Source organism: Ovis canadensis, chromosome 5 (assembly GCF_042477335.2).
Source record: "Ovis canadensis isolate MfBH-ARS-UI-01 breed Bighorn chromosome 5, ARS-UI_OviCan_v2, whole genome shotgun sequence".
Classification (NCBI taxonomy): Eukaryota; Metazoa; Chordata; class Mammalia; order Artiodactyla; family Bovidae; genus Ovis; species Ovis canadensis.
In genome coordinates, this window is record NC_091249.1 from 84,921,042 (window position 1) to 84,943,553 (window position 22,512).

Consider the following 22,512-nt stretch of genomic DNA (forward strand, 5'->3'; position numbering starts at 1 on the left):
TTCAGATTAGACTTCTACTGTCCCTTCCTCCTAGAAGTCTTCCTTGACTTTCCTAACTAGGCCTGATTTCTCTTGTATTCATTCTAACAGCAACACCTACCTCTCCTTGGAAGTGCCTATCTGAATTACAGCCTACACCAATTTATATAACTTCTGGGCTTCCCAGGTGGCACTAGTGGTAAAGAACCTGACTGCCCATACGGGAGACATAAGAGACACAGGTTCAATCCCTGGGTTGGGAAGATCCACCAGGGTAGGAAATGGCAACCCACTCCAGTACTCTTGCCTGGAGAATCCCATGGACAGAGGAGCCTGGCAGGCTACAGTCCACAGGGTCACAAAGAGACATGACTGAAGTGACTTAGCATGCATATAATTCCTAAAATTAACATCTGGTTTCCTTCATTAGCCAACATAGTCAGGACAATGTGTCTTTTTGTGTGTGTGTGTATCTCCTTCATATATCTCTAATACACAACACAAGAGACCTAACACCGAGTCAGTTCAGTTCAGTTCAGTCGCTCAGTCATGTCCGACTCTTTGCGACCCCATGAATCGCAGCACGCCAGGCCTCCCTGTCCATCACCATCTCCCGGAGTTCACTCAGACTCATGTCCATTGAGTCAGTGATGCCATCCAGCCATCTCACCCTCTGTCGTCCCCTTCTCCTCCTGCCCCCGATCGCTCCCAGCATCAGAGTCTAACACCGAGTAGAAACTGATAAACATTGCATGAGCAAGTGAACGAATGGCAAAGCCTCCCAAGGCACAGGCAGCTGGATACTAAAGGAAAGGGAGCCCAGAAAGCAGCACCTCTGAATTCACCCAAGTGGCAAATGCAAGGTTAAAGCACACAGCGCTCAGCCAGGCGGTCGTGTACCTGTGAAACTGCTCTAGGAGATTCTGGGGCAGGAAGGTGAAGAGGGTGTACTTGGTTGTGCAGATTCTGTTGCTGGAGTATCGCCTGGAGAACTTCGCCCAGTCCTGGTGGAACGCGTGATTGTTGGGGAAAACGACCCGCTGCTGCGCGGGGTTGTAGTTCCGCGTCTCCTTCTCTGCGAGCAGCAGCGGCGTGGCTTCTGACGGAGACTGGGGGCAGCCATCTCTGACTCGCCGCTGCCACCGGTGCCAAGACGAGTCCACTGAGAGGGCCATGTTCGGTAGCAAGCTCCGGTCTGAAAAGGGACACAGGAGGTTACCGTGGTCAGGAGAAATATGCGTTGTGTCAGCTTAAGACATGGCTATGCTTAAAAGAAACAGGTGGGATATTGGCCCATCCATGTGTCTATCCAAAACCAAGATAGGCTGTGGAACATAAGGTGAGAAAATAGGTTTAATTCCTATAATCCTTATATGATAGAGTGAGAGACATTCAGCAAACAATCACATAAATAGTGATTTCCCTGGTCGTCCAGTGGTTAAGAATCCACCTGTCAATGCAGGGGACACAGGTTCGATCCCTTGTCCAGGAAGATTCCACATGCCGGGGAACAACTAAGCCTATGCCCCACAACTACTCAGCCTGCACTCCGCAACAAGGAAAGCCACTGCAGTGATAAGCCTGCACACTGCAACTAGAGAAAAACCCCTGCTTGCTACAACAGAGAAAGCCTGTGAGCAGTAACAAAGACCCATCACAGCCAAATAAAAAAATAATTTAAAAAATCACATAAATAAAAGTACTATGAAAGCACTTAAGCTGGTGGGTGGTATGGGGAGTAAGTATACTCACTGGGGCAAAAGCATAGCCAGGAGGGCTATGGCCCCAGGGATCAGAATTCTAGCTCTGATTCATGCCTGACTTCAAACTGTCCCTTCACCTCTCTGGTGTTCAGTTTCCTCACCAGAATATGAGGAGATCTAGTCTTGCCTGGAAAATCCCATGGGCAGAGGAGCCTGGTGGGCTAAGAGTCGGACACGACTGAGCTACTTCACTTTCACTTTTCACTTTCATGCATTGGAGAAGGAAACGGCAACCCACTCCAGTGTTCTTGCCTGGAGAATCCCAGGGACGGAGAAGCCTGGTGGGCTGGTGTCTATGGGGTCGCACAGAGTCAGACATGACTGAAGCGACTTAGCAGCAGCAGCAGCAGTCTGACTCAACTTTTTTCACAAGCTTTTTGTGAGGAACAAATTAGACAGTAAGTGGAGATGTGTCTTAAGGGGAAAGATATTTATTCTTTAGGTTTTCTCTCTCTCTAAAGTTTTTGATACTGATGATATTTAAGAGAACCTCATCTGTGGTCAGAACCTCACAAGAATAATTGGTGAAACAAAGGAGAAAGTTTATTTCTAGGAAATTTGGGCCTGAGGTGAGTAGACTTCACTAAATGTGCTTCTGTGAACATGCGGGGTTTTTCTGATTTGGTTGTCAGGGGCGGGGGTTTCTTTCTCTCCTTTCCATTTGGTGGTTTCTAAAATTGAGTGCTTAGTCTGAGATGGAGGAAGCAGGCTTCTTTTTCTAGGGTATTCCAGGTTCTGAGCTCTTCTAACAACGTATTGACTAGAGACATATTAACACATCTTTTTTACCTGAACATTATTGGCCAGAGACATTTCAATATTCACTCACATAACAAATGACTAGCCATAGGCGTTAATTTTTGCAAAAATCCCCCAGTCAATAACATGTTAATAGAACCTATAATCAAGCTTCCAAGGTTCCTTTTGGCCATATTTTGCTTAGAGATCCAGAAGAATCTATTAAAATACATAATTTATAAGGCTAGAAGTTGTACAGAGTTTTCTTCTCACCTAGTAGGCTTGCAGGATGATTTTCTTTTGAATAAATGGATGAGTGAATATCAGGTATTATTAATCTCACAGTGACCAACTCCATCTGTCATTGAAAATGGGATTCACTAAAGGAGAAAAAGTTCCATTTCTTGTTTAAATGGTAATATTTTATCTTCCTGTTGCTCCTATGATCTGACCCTTATCCTAATTCTCCTCATGACTTTAATCAATCCAAATGATTTCCAATTCATAGACCCCAAGGCTGCAAGAAGCTCTTCGGAGATTTAAGTGAGCCCTTGTATCAAGCATGAAAAAGTAAACGCAATTACTGATGCCCATCATGATGTGACCAAAAGCAATATTTTGACAGCTGATAAGATTGAAATAATAATATATATCTTTTTCCTCATTATTAAAATAAATGTCCCTTTTGTGGATTCTTTTTTATAAAATATTATTATTGTAAAAGAAAAGGAAATGAAAAGATCATTCATGAATAGAATAGAAAATGCAAATGAGAAATCTTGCCTTGGCTAATGCCATACATATGAGACATCTCTCAGTTTTATGTGATAAGATCTTCATAACGGAAGATTGGATTGATATGGGAGATGCAGGTATTTTAGGTAAGGTAATTTAGAAAGTCCATTTATCATATCATGTTCCTTTTTTTCTTTATTAACAATGTTAACTAAGCTTCCATAAAAATAAAGCAGATATAAAATGGATGTCAAATTAGTAGATGAAAACTTGATGAGGAGCTGAATATCTGCATAGCTTCAAAGACTCTTTCCTTCAAATTATTAATTACAATTGTTTTAAAAAAGAGAAGTACTTTGTAGTAGAGAAATGTGGCAGACACCAGCTTCTCCAAGAGATCAAAGCAAACATCACCTATTTGGGGATAACTTGATATCTTAAGCCCCTTGACACAATATACTGAGAAGGACATCGCTTCTGTGGAAGTCACAGGGAAACAATGAAAAATGTCAAACTGAGGGCTAGTCTACAAAATAACCAGCTTAGGTTTTTCAAATGTCAAAGGTCAAAGAAAAGCAGAGGAACAGTTTGTGATTAAAGAAGGTTAAAAATGTCATGTGAGATCCTGGATTGGCTCCTGGACAGGGGGAGATCAAAGAGATATAAAAGACATTACTGGACAATGGAGAAAATTTAAACATGAAGTGTGGATTAGAAACAGGATTTTAATAATGTTAACTCTCCTGATGATGATAAATATATGGCGTTTATATAAGAAATTGTTCTTGTTTGTAGGAAATCCATCCTAAAGTAGTTATGGGTAAAGGGGCAAGACATTTCAATGATTCAGAAAACAATACTCTTAACTGCTAAATTTAAAATGGATAACCAACAAGGACCTACTGTGCAGCACAGGAAACTCTTCTCTATGTTATGTGGCAGCCTGGATGGGAGTGGGGTTTGGGAGAGAATGGATACATGCATATGTATAGCTGAGCCCCTTTGCTGTTCACTTGAAACTATCACAACATTGTTAATCAGCTATACCCTAATACAAAAAAAAAAGAGTTTAAAGTTGGGGAGGAAAAAAATACCATCCTTTGGGGAAGAGTCCTCAGACTGTCTTCTCTGACTACCAACTGCAATGACACCAGAGGTCAGCTTCTAAGCTGTCCAGGCTGCTGGCACAGGCAAGAGTCACAGGGAGGAAATGCAAACAGGCACGGAGGTGCTGGATGGCTGGAGGGATGAGTCCTGTCTCCACCAGCCCAGGTCGATCAGGGGAAGTAGGTAGGAAGTTAACTGTTAATCAGCTATACTCTGATACAAAATAAAGTTTTGTGTTTTTTTTTTTTTTTAAGAAAAAAATATGTTTGTCTGTGTGTGTATACATATATGTGTATATAGACACTATTAGTTAGCTAGAAGGTTGTAAGAGGGTGTTCCAGGTAGAACTGGTTCTTGAAACAAAATTCACAGGACTCTCCCACAGAGGCCATAAAGTAGGGGACAAGCAGAAAAAGGCGAGGGTGTAGAGATGATAAGGGCCACGTGGCCTATTAAGGCTATTTATGATGCGGAGAGGAAGAAGCCCTGGAGACTGTCCCTCAGGGACCCAGGGACCAGAGCTGTGGGCCCCAGGCTGTACTCTGCTGGATGCACCAAAAACGGGCTGGAGGGGGCAAGATGGACAAACTCCTTGACCCACTGCTTCCCCCTTGCTCCTGATAAGTTACTTCCTTCCAAAAGTAGAACAGGAAACAAAGGGGGGTTGTGTAATCCTTTTATCTGAGGTGTGGTTTTAACTGCTTTCAGAAAGGGAGGGGCATATCTGAAGCAACTCTCCAAGGTTCTTCCAATTGTAAAGTCTCTCTCTCATTCTAATTTTTCAACATGGCACCTCCCACTAACAATAAACTTGGGAATTATTTTATTTTGCTAATTAACACTCAGGTCACCTCTGCTTGTAGCAGTAATCCTCTCGGGTATTAATATCACTTTTCCACTGGGCAGGATTTCCTCTAGATGGGGGTGTGTGGAGGGACCATTTTTCTATGGTGGATCATGGGTCTAAAATACTGGGTTAATTACAGTTTGTTAACAAATTTTGTTCTTATTCCCAAATTTACTCCTTCCTGCTTGGCTCACATTTTCAATTAACTCTAGTTCTTTTCTTTTACATTTTAATGAACTCAACTAAACCCCATCTTTAGAAAATTCCATTTTTTATTATAAGGGTCAATTAAACAGAAGCCTGGTGGGCTACAGTCCATGGGGTTGCAAAGAGCCGGACACGACTGAGCGATTAACACTTTTACTTTTCAAACAGTTATTCATTGAAACAAGCAAACAAAAAAACCACTTATTGAACTTTTTGTTTTGTACCAGGTGAGTAAAACTTAGACATCTATCCCTTTCCTCTTGGAGCTTGCATTCTAGTGAGGCTGAGAGATTTTATTCTACTATTATTTTTTAAATTTATTGATTTTTAATAACCCATTAATTAATTTTTATTTCATGGTTTCTGCTTTTTGCATTCTATTTAAGAAATTGTTCCTATCTCTAATATCATGAACATATTCTTAATTGACTTAGGGGAATTCCTAAACTTTAGCTGAGAGATTTTAAGCACACACTGATAGAAAGAGGTACATATTCACTAATCAGGATAAGGGCCACAAAAGAGAAGAGGGTACTGTGTGACTGCAAGACAGAAGGATATGACCTTGTCCCTGAGCAGGTAGAGTTCATTGAGCTGAGATTAGGGATTACAGGTAACTGGATGAAATAGCGAGTGTGTGTTATATGTGTGTAAATACATGTGTATGTGTCTGGAAGTAAGTGAGCAACTTAGCAAGAAGTCACACATGCAAACCTCCTGCACCTAGAGAAAACGTGTTGAATTTAAAAATGGAAAGAAGACCCAAGTGGGACTATAAACGGGAAAATTGGTTACTAGAGAATTATTTTCCCTTCATGTACAGTTCTCTACAAAGCATATCAGTTGGTCAGGGCCAGGGGAGGGGGTGATCCTATAAAACTAAATTTAACCTACACTTTGATTCTGATAAATAGTACACCATCCTGACATTAGAATTAATTAGAATGTAAGAAAGTTCGGTGGGTTTTTAAAGCACTCCACCCTGAGGACAAATAGTATAAACTCACAAAAACAATTTCCTGTTAGACACTGAGTTAAACAATAACCACCATAGAAGAAATAGTCTAGGGTTAATGTGTCTTTAAATCATTTAATTACATCAGTTTTCCCCAAATTGCAAACATTCTTGAGTCACCTTTCCGATTCCTGCTGTACCGTAATATTATTTGTTTTATTAAATGCAGTACATTTCAAGTCAACTCACTTTTAAAAAGCTTAATCACTTTTGGCTTTGTGCTAAAACATTAATATTAGAAATTAGGGCCTGACACACATTATTTTTTTAATAGATACTAATTTAAGACCTACTTTTATCAAAATGAAAACTGTTGGCCTGTTACTACTACATTTGCTCCAGACCATCTATACCTCTGTTTGGTGTCTGGGAATCAGGTTCAGAAATATCACCAATCACTCAGTATCAGTCATTTTCATTATCTGAAGCTTACCAACTACTGCAGGAAAGGCTGCTAATATGTTTTTTAAGGTGTTTGTTTGTTCCCTATAGAAGTTTTGGGGAACAAAACTCAAAACAACAAAAGCAACAACAAAAGGTTTTTCATCAGCCTCAAAACAACAAAGGCAACAATGAAAGGTTTTTCATCAGCCCTGAATTAAAGAAAAAATCTACTGACCACATTCCTATCCATTCCCCAAACATTTTACTAGATCAAGGAAAGATTTTCAATAAACACTCTTATGAATTTCTTATTCATTTTGCCTTTTCCATTTATTTTGATTGGATTTGCTTGAGGAAATGGCCTTCACCCTATGTAGTTGTCTATCTACGTTACTCATACCCATTTTACAGATGAAGAAACAAAAATAAAGGAAATAGAATACTGTCTCCATAGAAACTGTCATTTCTTTCTACTCCTTTTCAGGAAAACCTGCAATTACTAGAATCCAAGATATAATCCCTTCACCTTCTCTCACACACACTTCAGTATTTTGAACCCAGGGTATGTCATATTTTAAGGTTTTTTTTATGATGTAGACCATTTTTAAAGTCTTTATTGAATTTGTCACAACACAATTACTTCTATGTTTTGGTTTTTGGCCACAGGGCATATGGGATTTTAGTTTTCCAACCCGGGATTGAACCTGCACCCCCTGTATTAGAAGATGAAGTCTTAACTACTGGACCACCAGGGACTTCTTTATGTCACATTATTGATATGGTTATATAGTGTTATGTTTCTTTTTTTTTCTTTTTACCCTCACAATATAATTCAATTGATAGCATTTTTGATTCAAGAAAATACGTTTAGTTGCAGGCCAGAAAACAGAAATCATGGTTTGACAGCCATTCACTAAGGTTTCTAGCTCTGGGACCTGCCCAGGAAAGTTCAGTAAAGCTTCCTATGAAAGGAATGGTCAAAGGGGAGAATGGTCAAAAGGGAGACCTTATCCTGCAGCAGAGTTCAGCTAGGCTAGAAGCCTCGAGGACAGCTCAATTTCAGAGCCTTCACTGGCCATGCACTCAGCTACAGGAGTTTACATACAGCTGGTGTGTGCTCACAGTTCCTGCAGGCACCGGACGTGCTCTGTCCTCCCCAAAGGGAAGGGCAAGAGCTGTGATTGTGCCTCATTCACAGACTACAAAACGTGTCCTATAATTAGGATGCCAGATGCTGCCTTCCTCCAGAGAGGAAGCAATACTGAATAAGAACTGAGTCTGAAGGACCTTGCATAGAGTGGGGTGGGGATGGCTGCCTTTAGAGGTTGGTGAAAGTGGGGACTAGCGTGAAAGGAGTTGGGGAGTGAGAAAGAAACAGCAATCACCTTAAATATTAAAATTAAGCAAGGGATGCAGTTCTGTAGAACAGGATTCCCCAATCCCCAGGATCTAAAGCCTGATCTTCCAACTGTGATGGAAGCTGATGCAATAATAATGGAAATAAAGGGCACAATAAATGTAATGCCCTTGAATCATCTCAAAACCATCCCCATCTCCCTGGTCCATGGAAAAACTGCCTTCCATGAAACCAGTCCCTGGTGCTGAAAAGGTTGCGGACCACTCTGTTGAAGATAATGAAAATACTTGACAAATGAAATCCTTATAGATGAACCTGTGTGGGAAAGGAATAATCAAAGACAGATTTTTACAAGACTTAGGTATCATAACATGCCCCGCTCAGAATTCATCATAAGTCTAGTTGATGCTTTTTACCTGATTGATTTTCTGTTAGCTTCTAAGTCCATGAAAGCCTTACTCCAACAGACTTTCAAGGATAACTATTTTTTTAAACAGATGAGATTATTTTTGTAGTCTGCCTTGTTAAACGTTATTATCCCCCAAGTTCATTAGTGTTTATGGTATCACCAGTTATATAGCAAGTTGATTTCCCATTCAGTGTATATGGAGCTCAAACCTCATTCATGGGCACTGGACGGGGGTAATCCCATTGCCTACTTGCCATCTCCATTAATTTGCTGGGTATCACAACTTTAACATATCTAGAAGTCTTGGATTCTCCCCAAAATTCATTTTGGTTACAACAGTCCTTATTTTCATGAATAGCACCTTCAATTACCCAAAGGATCATTGCTATTTGGTCATGTCTAACTCTTTGCTACCCTATGGACTGCAGCACACCAGGCCTCTCTATCCTTCACCATCTCCTGGAGCTTGCTAAACTCATGTCCTTTGAGTTGGTGATGCCATCCAACCATCTCATCCTCTGTCATCCTCTTCTCCTGTCTTCAATCTTTCCCAGCATCAGGGTCTTTTCCAATGAGTCAGCTCTTTGCATTCGGTGGCCAAAGTATGAGGGTTTCAGCTTCAGCATCAGTCCTTCCAATGAATATTCAGGACTGATTTCCTTTAAGATTGACTGGTTGGATCTCCTTGCAGTCCAAGGGCCTCTCAAGAGTCTTCTACAATACCACAGTTCAAAAGCATCAATTCTTCGGCGCTCAGCCTTCTTTATGGTCCAACTCTCACATCTGTACATGACTACTGGAAAAACCATAGCTTTGACTAGTGGAAACTTTGTCAGGAAAGTAATGTCTCTGTTTCATAATATACTGTCTAGGTTGGCCATAGCTTTTATTCCAAGGAGCAAGCATCTTTTAATTTCATGGTTGCAGTCACCATATGCAGTGATTTTGGATCCCAAGACAATAGTCTATCACTATATCTATTGTTTCCCCATCTATTTTCCATGAAGTGGTGGGACCAGATGCCATAATCTTAGTTTTTTTGACTGTTGAGTTTTAAGCCAGCCTTTTCACTCTTTTCTTTCACTTTTATTAAGAGGCTCTTTAGTTCTTCTTTGCTTTCTTCCATGAGGGTGATGTCATCTGCATATCTGAGGTATTGATATTTCCCGCAGCAATCTTGATTCCAGCTTGTACTTCATCCAGCCCAGCATTTCGTATGATGTACTCTGCTTGTAAGTTAAATAAGCAGGTTGACAATATACAGCCTTGATGTAATCCTTTCCCAATTTGAAACCAGTCTGTTGTACCATGTGCAGTTCTAACTGTTGCTTCTTGATCTGCATGCAGATTTCTCAGGAGGCAGGTCAGGTGGTCTGGTGTTCTCATTTCTTTAAGAATTTTTCAGTTTGTTGTGATCTACACAGTCGAAGGCTTTGGCATAGTCAATGAAGCAGAAGTCGATGTTTTTGTAGAGTTCTCTTGCTTTTTGTATGATCCAATGGATGTTGGCAATTTGATCTCTGGTTCCTCTGCCTTTTCTAAATCCACCTTGAATATTTGAACATTCTTGCCTCTTGTACTATTGAAGCCTAGCTTGGAGAATTTTGAGCATTACTTTGCTAGCATGTGAAATGAGTGCAATTGTGCAGTAGTTTGGACATTACTTGGCACTGCCCTTCTTTGGGATTGGAATGAAAACTGACCTTTTCCAGTCCTGTGGCCACTGCTGAGTTTCCCAAATTTGCTGGCATATTGAATGCAGCATTTTAACACCATCATCTTTTAAGATTTGAAATAGTTCAGCTGGAATTTCATCATCTCCACCAGCTTTGTTTGTAGTGATGCTTCCTAAGGTCCACTTGAGTTTGCATTCCAGGATGTCTGGCTCTAGGTAAGTGATCACGCTATTGTGGTTATCTGGGTTATGAAGCTCTTTTTTGTAGAGTTCTTCTGTGTATTCTTGCCACCTCTTCTTAATATTTTCTGCTTCTGTTAGGTCCATACCATTTCTGTCCTATATTTCTGTCCTTTCCATCTTTGCATGAAATGTCCCCTTGGTATCTCTAATTTTCTTGAAGAGATCTCTAGTCTTTTCCATTCTATTGTTTTCCTCTATTTTTTTGCATTGATCACTGGGGAAGGCTTTCTTATCTCTCCTTGCTTTTCTTTGGAACTCTGCATTCAGATGGGTATATCTTTCCTTTTCTCCTTTGCCTTTAGCTTCTCTTCTTTCCTCAGCCATTTGTATGGCCTCTGCAGACATTTTTGCCTTTTTTCCCTTAGGGATGGTTTTGATCACCACCTCTTGTACAATGTTACGAACCTCCATCCATAGTTCTTCAGGCATTCTATCAGTTCTAATGCTTTGAATCCATTTGCCATTTCCACTGTATAATTGTATGAGATTTGATTTAGGTCTTACCTGAACGGCTTAGTGATTTTCCCACTAGGACCTAGTCAAAGGATCTAGTCATTACCTCTGATTTTTGCTTCATTTGCTACAGCCAATCTCTTTTTGGCATATCCATTTTTGTCTTCTACATATTCTTCAAATCCATCTGCTTCTCAACATTTCTACTGTTTTCTAATAAAAGGCATTAGCATCTCTTGTCTTGGATGAATTGCAACAAACTTTTAACTGGCTCCTACAGTCTTGCTTGTTCCCTTTCCAATCTAGCCTTCACACAGCAGCCAGAGCTATTTTTCTAAAGTGCAAATTAAATCACGTCAGTTCTCTTCTTATGCTCTTTATGGTTGCCTTTGCACAAAACCTAGACTTCTCATTGTGGCCTACATTTCTTCATATGATGCAGCTCCTGCCTACTTCTTTCCTTCCTGCTTAGTATTCTCAAATACTCAAGCTCTCCTTCTCTCTCCCTCTTATTTCTAGGTGCACGGATCTAGGTATTTAGCAGTTCCTTAAAAGCTCTTTTTTTCACTTTTATATATTAGTCAGGCTAACCTATGCGAGGGGCTTCCCTTGTGGCTCAGTGGTAAAGAATCCCCCTGCAAATGTAGGAGACATGGGTTCAATCCCTGGGTCATGAAGATCCCCTGGAGAAGGAAATGCAACCCACTCCAGTATTCTTGCCTGGAAAATCCCATGGACAGAGGAGCCTGGTGAGCTTCAGTCCATGGGGTCGAAAAGAGTCAGACATGACTTAGTGACTAAACAACAGCAACAAAAGCTATGCTAGCTTGTGAAACAAATAAGGCTCCAAATCTCAGTGGTTTAGCACAACCTACAAAGAGTCTAGAGGTTCATATAACTTGCTCCCATCCAGAGACTCATGGATCCAGACTCCCTGTCCACATCATGATCTCAACATGTGACTTTAAGTGTAGCCATAACAAGAAACCATAAGTGAATAACACTAGTTTGCTTAGAGTCAAATGGCCAGAATCAGTCACACAGCCTCACCCTGACTGCAAAGGAAGCTGGGCTACTTGGGAAGCACAAAGAATCTTTGGTAGATATTAGCCATTCTCTGCCAGGTCCCAAATTAAAAGACATTTAGTCGGAGAGTTAAACAACAGATGAATCCAGTGAAGGCTATTGGAATAATGTGGAAGATGACAACGTGACATGGTCAGACCTGTCATTACTGCTGTTAGCTGAAAAGAGTTTACATTTTCCAAGCACCCTGACACCTTTTACTTGGGTGTCATACTTCAAATCTGAGGCCAAGAGATAGCCCCTAAATTCTTGTCTTTATACTTTCCCCTGAGCTCGGCCACTGACGCAAAGGTCAGAGTATTCAATGCCCTCCTGGCATAGTCTGTAGATGGAACACATTCTATGCTGCGGGCGAGTCTCTAAAGTTTAGCAGTTACTTTAAGATTTTTTTGATGGGGATAAATTTTAAAGTCTTTATTGAATTTGTTACAATACTGCTTCTGTTTTGTGTTTTGGTTTTTCTGGCCATGAGGCATGGGGGATCTGAGTTCCCTGACCAGGGATCAAATAAAAATGCCCCACATTGGAAAGCAAAGTCTTAACTACTGGACCACCAGGGAAGTCGTGGCAGTTACTTTTAAGATAGATATATTATAAATTTGTCTAAAGTCATTACTGATTTCACAATAGGATTTTGCTACTATGCATTTTCTCAATCCATGATTACTAAGTGTTTGTCGCTCAGTTGTGCCTGACTTTGTGTGACCCCAGGAACTGTAACCCGCCAGGCTCCTCTGTCCATGGAATTTTCTAGGCAAGAATACGGGAGTAGGTTGCCTTTCCCTTCTCCAGGGGATCTTCTTGGCCCAGGGACTGAACCCAGGTCTCCTGCATTGCAGGCAGATTCTTTACTGTCTGTGCTACCAGGGAAGTCACACAAAAATGAAAATTACAGCAATTTTCAGGTAGAGGTTGTAAAGTTCTCTGATGACAAAAGGGATCTTTGGGCTCTGAAAGGTTGGAAATACTGGTGTGGTAGTGGGAGCCCAAGAGTGCAGACGGGGGACTGGGCTCAGTGCTGAGTCACTGATCTGTAATGAGAGTTCCTGACCTAACAAACTAATTATAGAAATGAGATGTACACACAGGACAGGGGAATGCATAGGCTATCAATAGGGAACTGAATAAGTGAGGACAGCAAGCCGTGGTAGTTGTCATGGATAGAAGAAAAGCTGTTTGAATAGAAAGGACAAGGAAAGCCTCCTGGAAGCAGAAGTGGCCAGTTAGTGAAGATGAGGGCTTGGGTGTCCAGAAGCAGGCATGAGTTCAGAATCTGAAAGAATAGGCAAGTAAGAAGCCCCATCTTGATAGGGATTGCATTGAATTTGTAAATTGCTTTGGGTAGTATACTCATTTACACTATATTAATTCTTCCGATCCATGAACATGGTATATTTCTCCATCTATTAGTGTCCTCTTTGATTTCTTTCATCAGTGTTTTATAGTTTTCTATATATAGGTCTTTAGTTTCTTTAGGTAGATATATTCCTAAGTATTTTATTCTTTTCATTGCAATATGACCCAGCAATCCCACTGAGGAAACCAGAATTGAGAGACACATGTACCCCAATGTTCATCACAGCACTGTTTATAATAGTCAGGACATGGAAACAACCTAGATGTCCATCAGCAGATGAATGGATAAGAAAGCTGTGGTACATATACACAATGGAGTATTACTCAGCCATTAAAAAGAATCAGTTCTGATGAGATGGATGAAACTGGAGCCAATTATACAGAGTGAAGTAAGCCAGAAAGAAAAACACCAATACAGTATACTAACACATATATATGGAATTTAGAAAGATGGCAATGATGACCCTGTATGCAAGACAGCAAAAAAGACACAGGTGTGTATAGCGGACTTTTGGACTCAGAGGGAGAGGGAGAGGGTGGGATGATTTGGGAGAATGGTATTGAAACATGTATACTATCATGTAAGAATCGAATCGCCAGTCTATGTCCAATGCAGGATACAGCATGCTTGGGGCTGGTGCACGGGGATGACCCAGAGAGATGTTATGGGGAGGGAGGTGGGAGGGGGGTTCATGTTTGGGAATGCATGTACACCCGTGGTGGATTCATGTCAATGTATGGCAAAACCAATACAGTATTGTAAAGTAAAATAAAGTAAAAATAAAAATTTAATAAAAGAAAAAAAAAAAAAAAAGAAGCCCCATCTCTCATCCCCACCCCTCAGACCTAATGAATCAGAAGCTCCGTGGCTGGGGTGGGAAACCTGCTCTCTTAAACAGTTCCCAGAACATTCTAGGACAGGGGTTGGCCAACAGCAGATCTGGAGAAGCCCTGCCCTATGCACTCCCATGTATGGGAGCTTCTCTGGTGGTTTAAATGGTAAAGAATCTGCTTGCAATGCAAGAGACCCAGGTTCAATCCCTAGGTTGGGAAGATTCCTTGGAGAAGGGAATGGCAACCCACTCAAGTATTCTTGCCTGGAGTATTCTATGGACAGAGGAGCCTGGAAGGCTTCAGTCCATGGAATCGCAAAGAGTCATATATGACTGAGCAACTAACACTTAACTTATGCACTCCCATACTTGCTCTCCCTTGAAAATAACTTTTTCCATTTTCTCCTCTCTACTCCAAGCCTGATTTCTCATGTCTCTTCCTTAATAAAAGACAAAACATTTTGGAAAATGAAAAGACAATGTGGGCAATCTTATCTTTGCAAGAGGCAGGTAAAATGAGATGCATAATTTCATTTTTTATATCCCCCCAGGCAGGAATGTGATTTCACTTAAAAGTTGTTTTATAGATTCTTTTGGTTTGTTTTACTGACAAAATAATTAACTTGGATCTAATTAAAAGTGAATAAATTGCTCACAGAAGCTGAATAAATCAGTGCTGAGCTGAAGGGTAAAGAAAGTTGTTCCAAGTCTGCAGGTCTAAAAGCAATTAAAAGACAATAGTACACGCTGATGGGCTCAATTCACTTCACTCAAGACACATGCATGCTTATGTGAGTTGCATGCTGACTAGCAAGCACAGGAAAGCCTGAGGTGGGGGCAGACAGGGAGCAGGACCTGGGAACTTTGGGAGGAGCCTTCTACAAGGTCAAATGGACTAGTCATCTGGCATATGCAAAGAGTGTAGGACTGGATTTGTTAAGTGGGGTGAGAAAAATGAATATTTTAACAGGTGGTTCCAGAGTTTCCTTAGGGAGGGAACATCTCCTGATTAGCACCTGGGGTTAATGGCAAGGGGACAAGAATTAAGTGGAAAAGAGAAAAGAAACAAGGGAGACTCCGTTGGCAAAAGCATGAGAAATGAGATTAAGCTGGCAGCAGGTTGGTTCTTGGTTGTCAAAAAAAGGCAGAGGGGCTATTTTTAAAAATTGAGGTATAATGGACATATCAAAATAACATTATATATTTCAGATGTATAGCATAATGATTCTATAATTGTATACTTTGCAAAATGATCAGCCCAAGAAGTCTAGTTAATATCTATTACCATATATAGTAACAAAATGGTTTTTTCTTCCCCCTTGTGATAAGAACTTTTAAGATCTAGTAGTCTCAGCAACTTTCAAATATGCAATACAGTATTATTAACTATAGTCACCATGCTGTATGTTACATTCCCATGACCTAATTTAAGTTTGTACCTTTTGACCCTCTTCAGAGGGCAACAGAGGATGAGATGGTTGGATGGCATCACCGACTCCATGGACTTGAGTTTAAGCAAACTCTGGGACATAATGAAAGACAGGGAAGCCTGGTGAGCTGCAGTCCATGGGGTCGCAGAGTCAGACATGACTTAGTGACTAAACAACAACACATTTCACCCCCTCACACCCACCTCTAGCAACTGCTAATCTGTCTACATTCCACATGTAAGTGAGATCATACAGCATTTGTCTCTGTCTGGCTTGTTTCACTTAGCATAACCCATGTTGTTACGAATGATAAGATTTCCTTATTTCTTTATGGCTGAATAATATTTCATTGTATAAATGGTACTTTAAACAATATTCACTTACAAATATGTATGACATTATAATATGATACACTATCCATCCAAGTTGCTTTAAAATTGTTAGTAAAACTTTACAACACAGAGTGGCGTTGACTGATTGGTATCATTTGATTGCGGGTAGGGGTCTAGAAGTCAAGGAGGAGTCATCCCCATATTTGGCTCAATGACAAGGGGAGAAGCTAAAAGAGCCATAAGAAAAAAGAGAGTGAGAAACTTAGCAAATGCTGGAAAGGAGAACTAGAGGTGACTGGGAGAAACATCAGTCCCACAGGAATTCACAGAAGTCGGGGAGGGAGGAAGTGATGGTGCAGGGTTTTCCATAGGATATGGGATGGGGTTCAACTTGACTTCACGTAGATTTCAAAGGGCAGAGTAAGACGCCATTGACATGTGGCTTACAGATCCTGCTAACAAGCTGTGTGACCATGGGCAGGTCAGTTACTCTGAATCTTAATTCTTTTCTCTATAAAATGGAGGAACTGGACCAGTAATGGCATGGCCCATGTATATCTCCCACACTTTCACTTTGTCTTTGGTTCACTGTACCTTTTCTGAAGTCAAGGGTATGAGTGACCCTGATGAGGGATCTTGACAGATGGCAGATTATTTCCTCCTCAGATGCCAGCCTATCCATAAAAGGAAGTGACCTCACAGCACATCATTGTTAAGTGGCTGATCTTTTCTCCTTTCAGAAATGGAGCTTTCTTATCTGCTTTGGCTGAGTTACTCTCTTGTACATGTGTTGGACTGAACATTCTCTTATTTCCAAAGATATTCTCTTATTATAACTAATGCTCTCCTTTTATTATTTCTCCTCTGTTACTAGATTAATATATTAATGGACAAGGTTCTCAAAAGGCCTCCATATGTTCCAAACTTCGATTCTCAAAGTAGGGAGAACTTCAGGAAAGATCCATCCATCTATTGGACATCACCATTTGGACATCACCATTTGGACATCACCATTTGGACATCTCTTGAGAATATCAAGCTCAGCTTGCCTCCAAATAAACTCATTATCTTTACTCCTACATCTACTCTTACCTCCTATTTCCTATCTCCATGGAATGGCAATTCTACAGTTTCATTTCTCAAGTTTTTGATTCTTCTCTCATTCAATGTCCCTAATTACTAAGTTCTGTTGGTTGTAACTTCTATACATCTGTCAGTTCTGTCCTGTCTTTTCTGGGCTGATTACCACCATACCAGTCCAGGCCACTCTCATCTCTTGTCTTGATTACTTATCATAGTTTGTCCTTATGCTTCCAATTTTTCTTCCCTCCAGTCTGTTTTTCCACAGTGAGGTCAGAAAGATGTCATCACACTGTCAATTCATTTATGTCATAACCTTGCTCAAAACCCATTCTGGCTTCAATTTCCCTCAGACAGGGTAAGGAACAAAACTGTAACATAACTTACAACTCCTTACCTCCATCAACTAGAGATGGCCTCTCTTGGTAGCCTCATCTTTTGCTAATCTCTCATTTGTTCACGCTCTATTCTAGCCAAAGGAAATTATTTTATTTGCTCTTGTGTCTGTCTTTCTCTGTCACACCAGTGCTGTTACCATCAGCTCCCATCCCCCCAAAGCCTAGCTAATTTCCATTCATTTTTTAGGACTTAGATGTCACCTCCCCCAGAAAGCCATCCTTTGTCTTGTTGTATATTTGAGATACAACATTTCAAAAATAATTTCATTTGATGAGCTACTCATTCACCTCATAGTACTCTGACCTTATCCCATCTTAGCTCCTAGTTCTGTATCACAGATGTGTATAACGGACTTTTGGACTCAGAGGGAGAGGGAGAGGGTGGGATGATTTGGGAGAATGGCATTCTAACATGTATACTATCATGTGAATTGAATCGCCAGTCTATGTCTGATGCAGGATACAGCATGCTTGGGGCTGGTGCATGGGGATGACCCAGAGAGATGTTATGGGGAGGGAGGTGGGAGGGGGGTTCATGTTTGGGAACGCATGTAAGAATTAAAGATTTTAAAATTATATTAAAAAAAACCATAATTACCTTTAAAATGCAAAAAAACAAAACAAAAACTTTTGTATTTGTAGGCATTGAGTATCTCTATAGACTCATCCATCACCACTTTATCCACCAGTGTGTCCTGGAAGCAATCAACACTTTATACCTCCTTTCCCAGTGCGGTAATAAGCACCAAGACATGCTTGACTTTTCTAATAAAAAATTTATATATCAATATTATTAATATTTAAAAAAAATTCAGAGAACTTCAACTCTATTACAAGTGTACCTTGGAGATATTGTAGGTTCAGTTCCAGACCACCTCAATAAAGTGAATGTTGTTGCAAAATAAAGTGAGTCACAAGAATCTTTTGGTTTCCCAAGGCATTTAAAGTTATGTTTATAGTACACTGTAGCCTATTAAGTGTGCCCTTGCAGTATGTCTACGGCTACTGACTGATCACGGTGGTGCTTGCTAAAGATTGGGGTGGTTGTGGCAATTTAAGAAAACAACAATGAGGTAGGTTTGCTACAAACGATTTTTCTGTAGCATGAAATGCTGCTTAATAGCATTTTATCCACAGTAGAATGCCTTTCAAAGTTGGAGTCAATCCTATCAAACCCTGCCACTGCTTTATCAGCTAAGCTTATGTAATGTTCTAAATCCTTTGTTGTCATTTTAATAATCAAGTTCAAAGTCTTATATGGGTGTGGTTTGTGGCACCTCAAAACAAATACGATGGTAACATCAAAGATCACTGATCACAGGTCACCATAAGAAATATCACAATAATGGAAAAGTTTGAAATCCTGGTAGAATTGCCAAAATGTGACACAGAGACATGAAGTGAGCAAATGCTTTTTGAAAAGTGGCATCTATAGACTTGCTCAAAGCAAGGTTGCCACGAACTTTCAACTTATAAAAAAATGCAGTATTTGAGAAGTGCAGTAAGATGAGGCATGACTGTATTCCCTTTTGCCTTCAAACAGTTCTTTGAGGTAGGCTAGGTCTGTACCACAGTGGTTCTCCCCAGCTGTAGGTGTTAAGCTCCTCAATACACCCATTCAGGTAAATCTGTGGTTAAGGAACTTTAGAACTCATAGAAGTTCCCTTTCCTTGTGAGCAAATTTGAGAGTGTAATACAAAATATTTTGAACAAAGCAATCAATGTACTGTACTACACAGTGTCAATATCAATGACATTTACCTTTTAAAATAACCATAGGTACAGTACACTTTCATTCAGAATCTGCTCCCTACAGCCTTTTAATGCTCGCCTCCCCTAAGACAAAAAACTTGAAATTAATTTTGTTTGTCACTAACATCTGTTATGAAGCATGAAAACAAAATTGTTCTGATTTATGACTCAGAGCTTTTGATTTCTGGCTCCTCAGATCTCAGAGACTCTCAATGACTGGATTTTTGAGATATGTAAATTAGTGGGGGAAGTGTTGCTGAAACTTCCTTCCCATGACAGATTGTTACATGTCCTTAACCTTGCTCAGGAGGAATTCTGATCAAAGTACTTTTAACTAAAGGCTCTCACACCTCTCGGCAAAAGCTTTCCCTACAAACCCAGGGTGCAGTTCTAAGATCATAAGTTATATGCTTTCAATATTCCTTATCCTTCCATATTATGTCACACCGATCTTTACTTCCGGTATACCATCTTCATTCCTAACTCTTTAGTTACTTGTTCTCTTAGAAATGACATGATAATTGCATATACTGAAATTGAAATTGCCTGGGTTAACCAGAAGATATGCAGAAGTAAATCTGCTTCTACTGAATTTTTGTATTTGGTGAAATTATGGCTTGGACAGTATGACTATGGATAATTCTGAACTTTTCCATATTTTGCAGATCAATCTGATTGCCCTTTTTCTCTGGAATAATAAATTAAATGAGGATGGGTTACGTGACTTGCTCAAGGTCACAGAAATTATCAGCGGTAGAGTTCACATCAGTTTCCTAATGTATAGGTAGAGAACTTGGCTTTTGTTTTTTTCTAAGTCAGTGTGAGCCATTTATATTTATTCCTGTAATTTTAGACACCTGTGATTGCCCTGGTTTATTTGTTTAAAAATACACATCTGATTTTGGAATATTCTAGATTTATAGAAGAGTTGCAAAGGTAGTACAGAGATTTCCTTCATCTGAGATTCTCCTACCCTTACAAAACTAGAAAATATTTGTCATAATGAGAAATTAGTGTCCAATACAATTAACTAAACTATAAACTTTATTTTTGTTTTACCTTGGCATTTTAAAACTTCTCAAATCACAAAGCATCTCAAATTAGAAAGAAGTACAGACTCGAACCCCAGGACCACAATAACTTGATCATTGGCAGCAAGAGACTCAAGCAGTTACACACTGGTTTGTGGATTGTTTTCGTAGTCCTTTATTCCCATTTGAAGTGATACTAAGTGACTTTCTCATGTGACCCACACTCCTATCTTACTCACTCAGGAAGAGGTTTGAGCTGGTGTGGGTGGGCAGGGGGCTAGCTCCTCAGGGCAGTAACTTTGGACCCATGCCAATCACGGATCACTAGGTTCTTGCCTCATTTTGGACTCTGAAGGGTTCTCTGGTTGTTTTATGGCCAACTGAACTGCAGGCAAGCAAATCTCTAGAAAGAGACTTCACAATGGCACGTGACAACATCACATACTCTTCTTCCTTTTTCGTAATATACACAGTTTATCTTCAGGATAGGGACACACAGATCTACATATGGCTTTCTGGAGAATAACAGACACAGTTGTTAATGTTCGTTTCCCATTAATCAGATGACTGAATGGAGGTCTACCAGACAGTAAAGCAGAGGGGGTTCTCTAGCAGCCCAGTGGTTAAGACTCTGCACTTTTGCTGCAGGGGCACGGGTTCAATTCCTGGTCAAGGAACTAAGATCCCACATGATGTGTAATGAGGTCAAAAGAAAAAAATAACAGATTGTAAAGCAGACTATGACTGTGGTTTCCTATGGTAAGACCACAATCCCAGAGCTGGAAGAGGAGAGAAAAGAGACAAAAGAGAAATGGGAATAAAGGAGGAAAACAGGCTTCACAGATGTTTAAATATTGTCTGGCTTAAATGACAAAGGCCCATGGAGACAGGGGAGCAGCATGTGTGCTTAGCCACGTCCAGCTCTTTGCGACCCTCTGGATTGTAGCCAGCTTCTCTATCCATGGGATTCCCTGGTGGCTCAGATGGCAAAAAGTCTGCCTGCAATGCAGGAGACCTGGGTTCAATCCCTGGCTTGGGAAGATCCCCTGGAGAAGGAAATGGCAACCCGCTCCACTATTCTTGCCTGGAAAATCCCATGGTTGGATGAACCTGGCAGGCTACAGTCCATGGGGTCACAAAGAGTCGGACACTACTGAGCAACTTCACTTTCTCTATCCATGGGATTTTTCCAGGCAAGAATACTGGAGTGGGTTGTCATTCCCCTTTTCCAGGGGATCCTTCCCACCTAGGGATCAGTGTGTCTCCTGCACTGCAGACAGATTCTTTACTGCTGAGCCATTTGGGAGGCAGGAGAGCTGCAGCCCAATGATAAATCCATCAGTCACAGTCAGCCTGAAGGAGAATGGCAGAGTGATGCTCCCTGGCGGGACTGCCTGATGGAGCTTGGGGGCTGCACACGCCTCCACGAAATTTACCCCTGCTGAAGACTTGGTCCCTGAGGCCCAATTCTCCCCTCTTCATTAAACTTCAGTCCTTGGTGAGAGATCCTGGATGTTCAGAGAAAACCACTGGGCCTTGCTTTTTATGCTCTGTCTGATTGAATTCTGATTGCATTCTGTGGAGGGAGACCCACTGACATTTCCTGGTGCCCAAGGGGGTTGGCAACCATTTCAACATTACTTAGGGTGTTGCAGGGGCTTTGTTATCTGATTAATAAAGCAAAATCAGCATTCTCTCTGGGGCCCTTTGTTTGGCATATTATTCTGATAGAGAAAATTGAGATAAAAGCAAATTAACACATGTAGGTAGCTACACTCAGCTGCCTTCCCACCTCCTAATCACTTCATTCTGTCCTTTCATGAACAAGCCAAGGAGATAACACCCCATCTGGTGAGTGGATAATCTATTTCTAATTTTCTCAATCTTTTTAGAGTTGTGCATGTGGGGATTTGGTGACTTCTTACACCTCCAATATAATGGTTTCTCTCACAAGTGCTTCCATAACTATCCAGGCTATAAATATTGCATTTAGGCAACTTTCCCTTCCTTTGGACCATTAGAGAGACAAAATAGCTTTGTTATTCAGCAGTGTTGAGGATAGCATCACATAGAGCCAACTTTGGTGGTGGCAAGATGTATGCATGGGTTTTGCAGTCTGAAACACCACAGGGCATATAGTGAGAAGAGAAGGAAGAGGCAAGTTGAAGTAAATGTCTCTCTCCCTTCTGCTATGTCCGTGTGGCACTGAGACTTGTCCTACATAATGCTGGAAGAGCTGTCTGGTCAGGGGAAAACCCATCCTATGATTTGATTTATCTGCATGATGCCAACAAACCAAGCT

The 22,512-nt window shown here is 40.7% G+C and overlaps 1 protein-coding gene across 1 annotated transcript in view; it reads right to left on the bottom strand.

The window, feature by feature from the left end:
* ATP10B (ATPase phospholipid transporting 10B (putative)) overlaps positions 1-22,512 on the bottom strand; it is a 383,816-nt gene that overhangs the window by 142,220 nt on the left and 219,084 nt on the right. The window contains exon 3 of the mRNA XM_069592540.1: positions 880-1,174. Within this exon, the coding sequence (XP_069448641.1) occupies positions 880-1,154 (275 nt within the window). The 5' untranslated portion in view covers positions 1,155-1,174. The remainder of the gene's footprint in view (positions 1-879; positions 1,175-22,512) is intronic.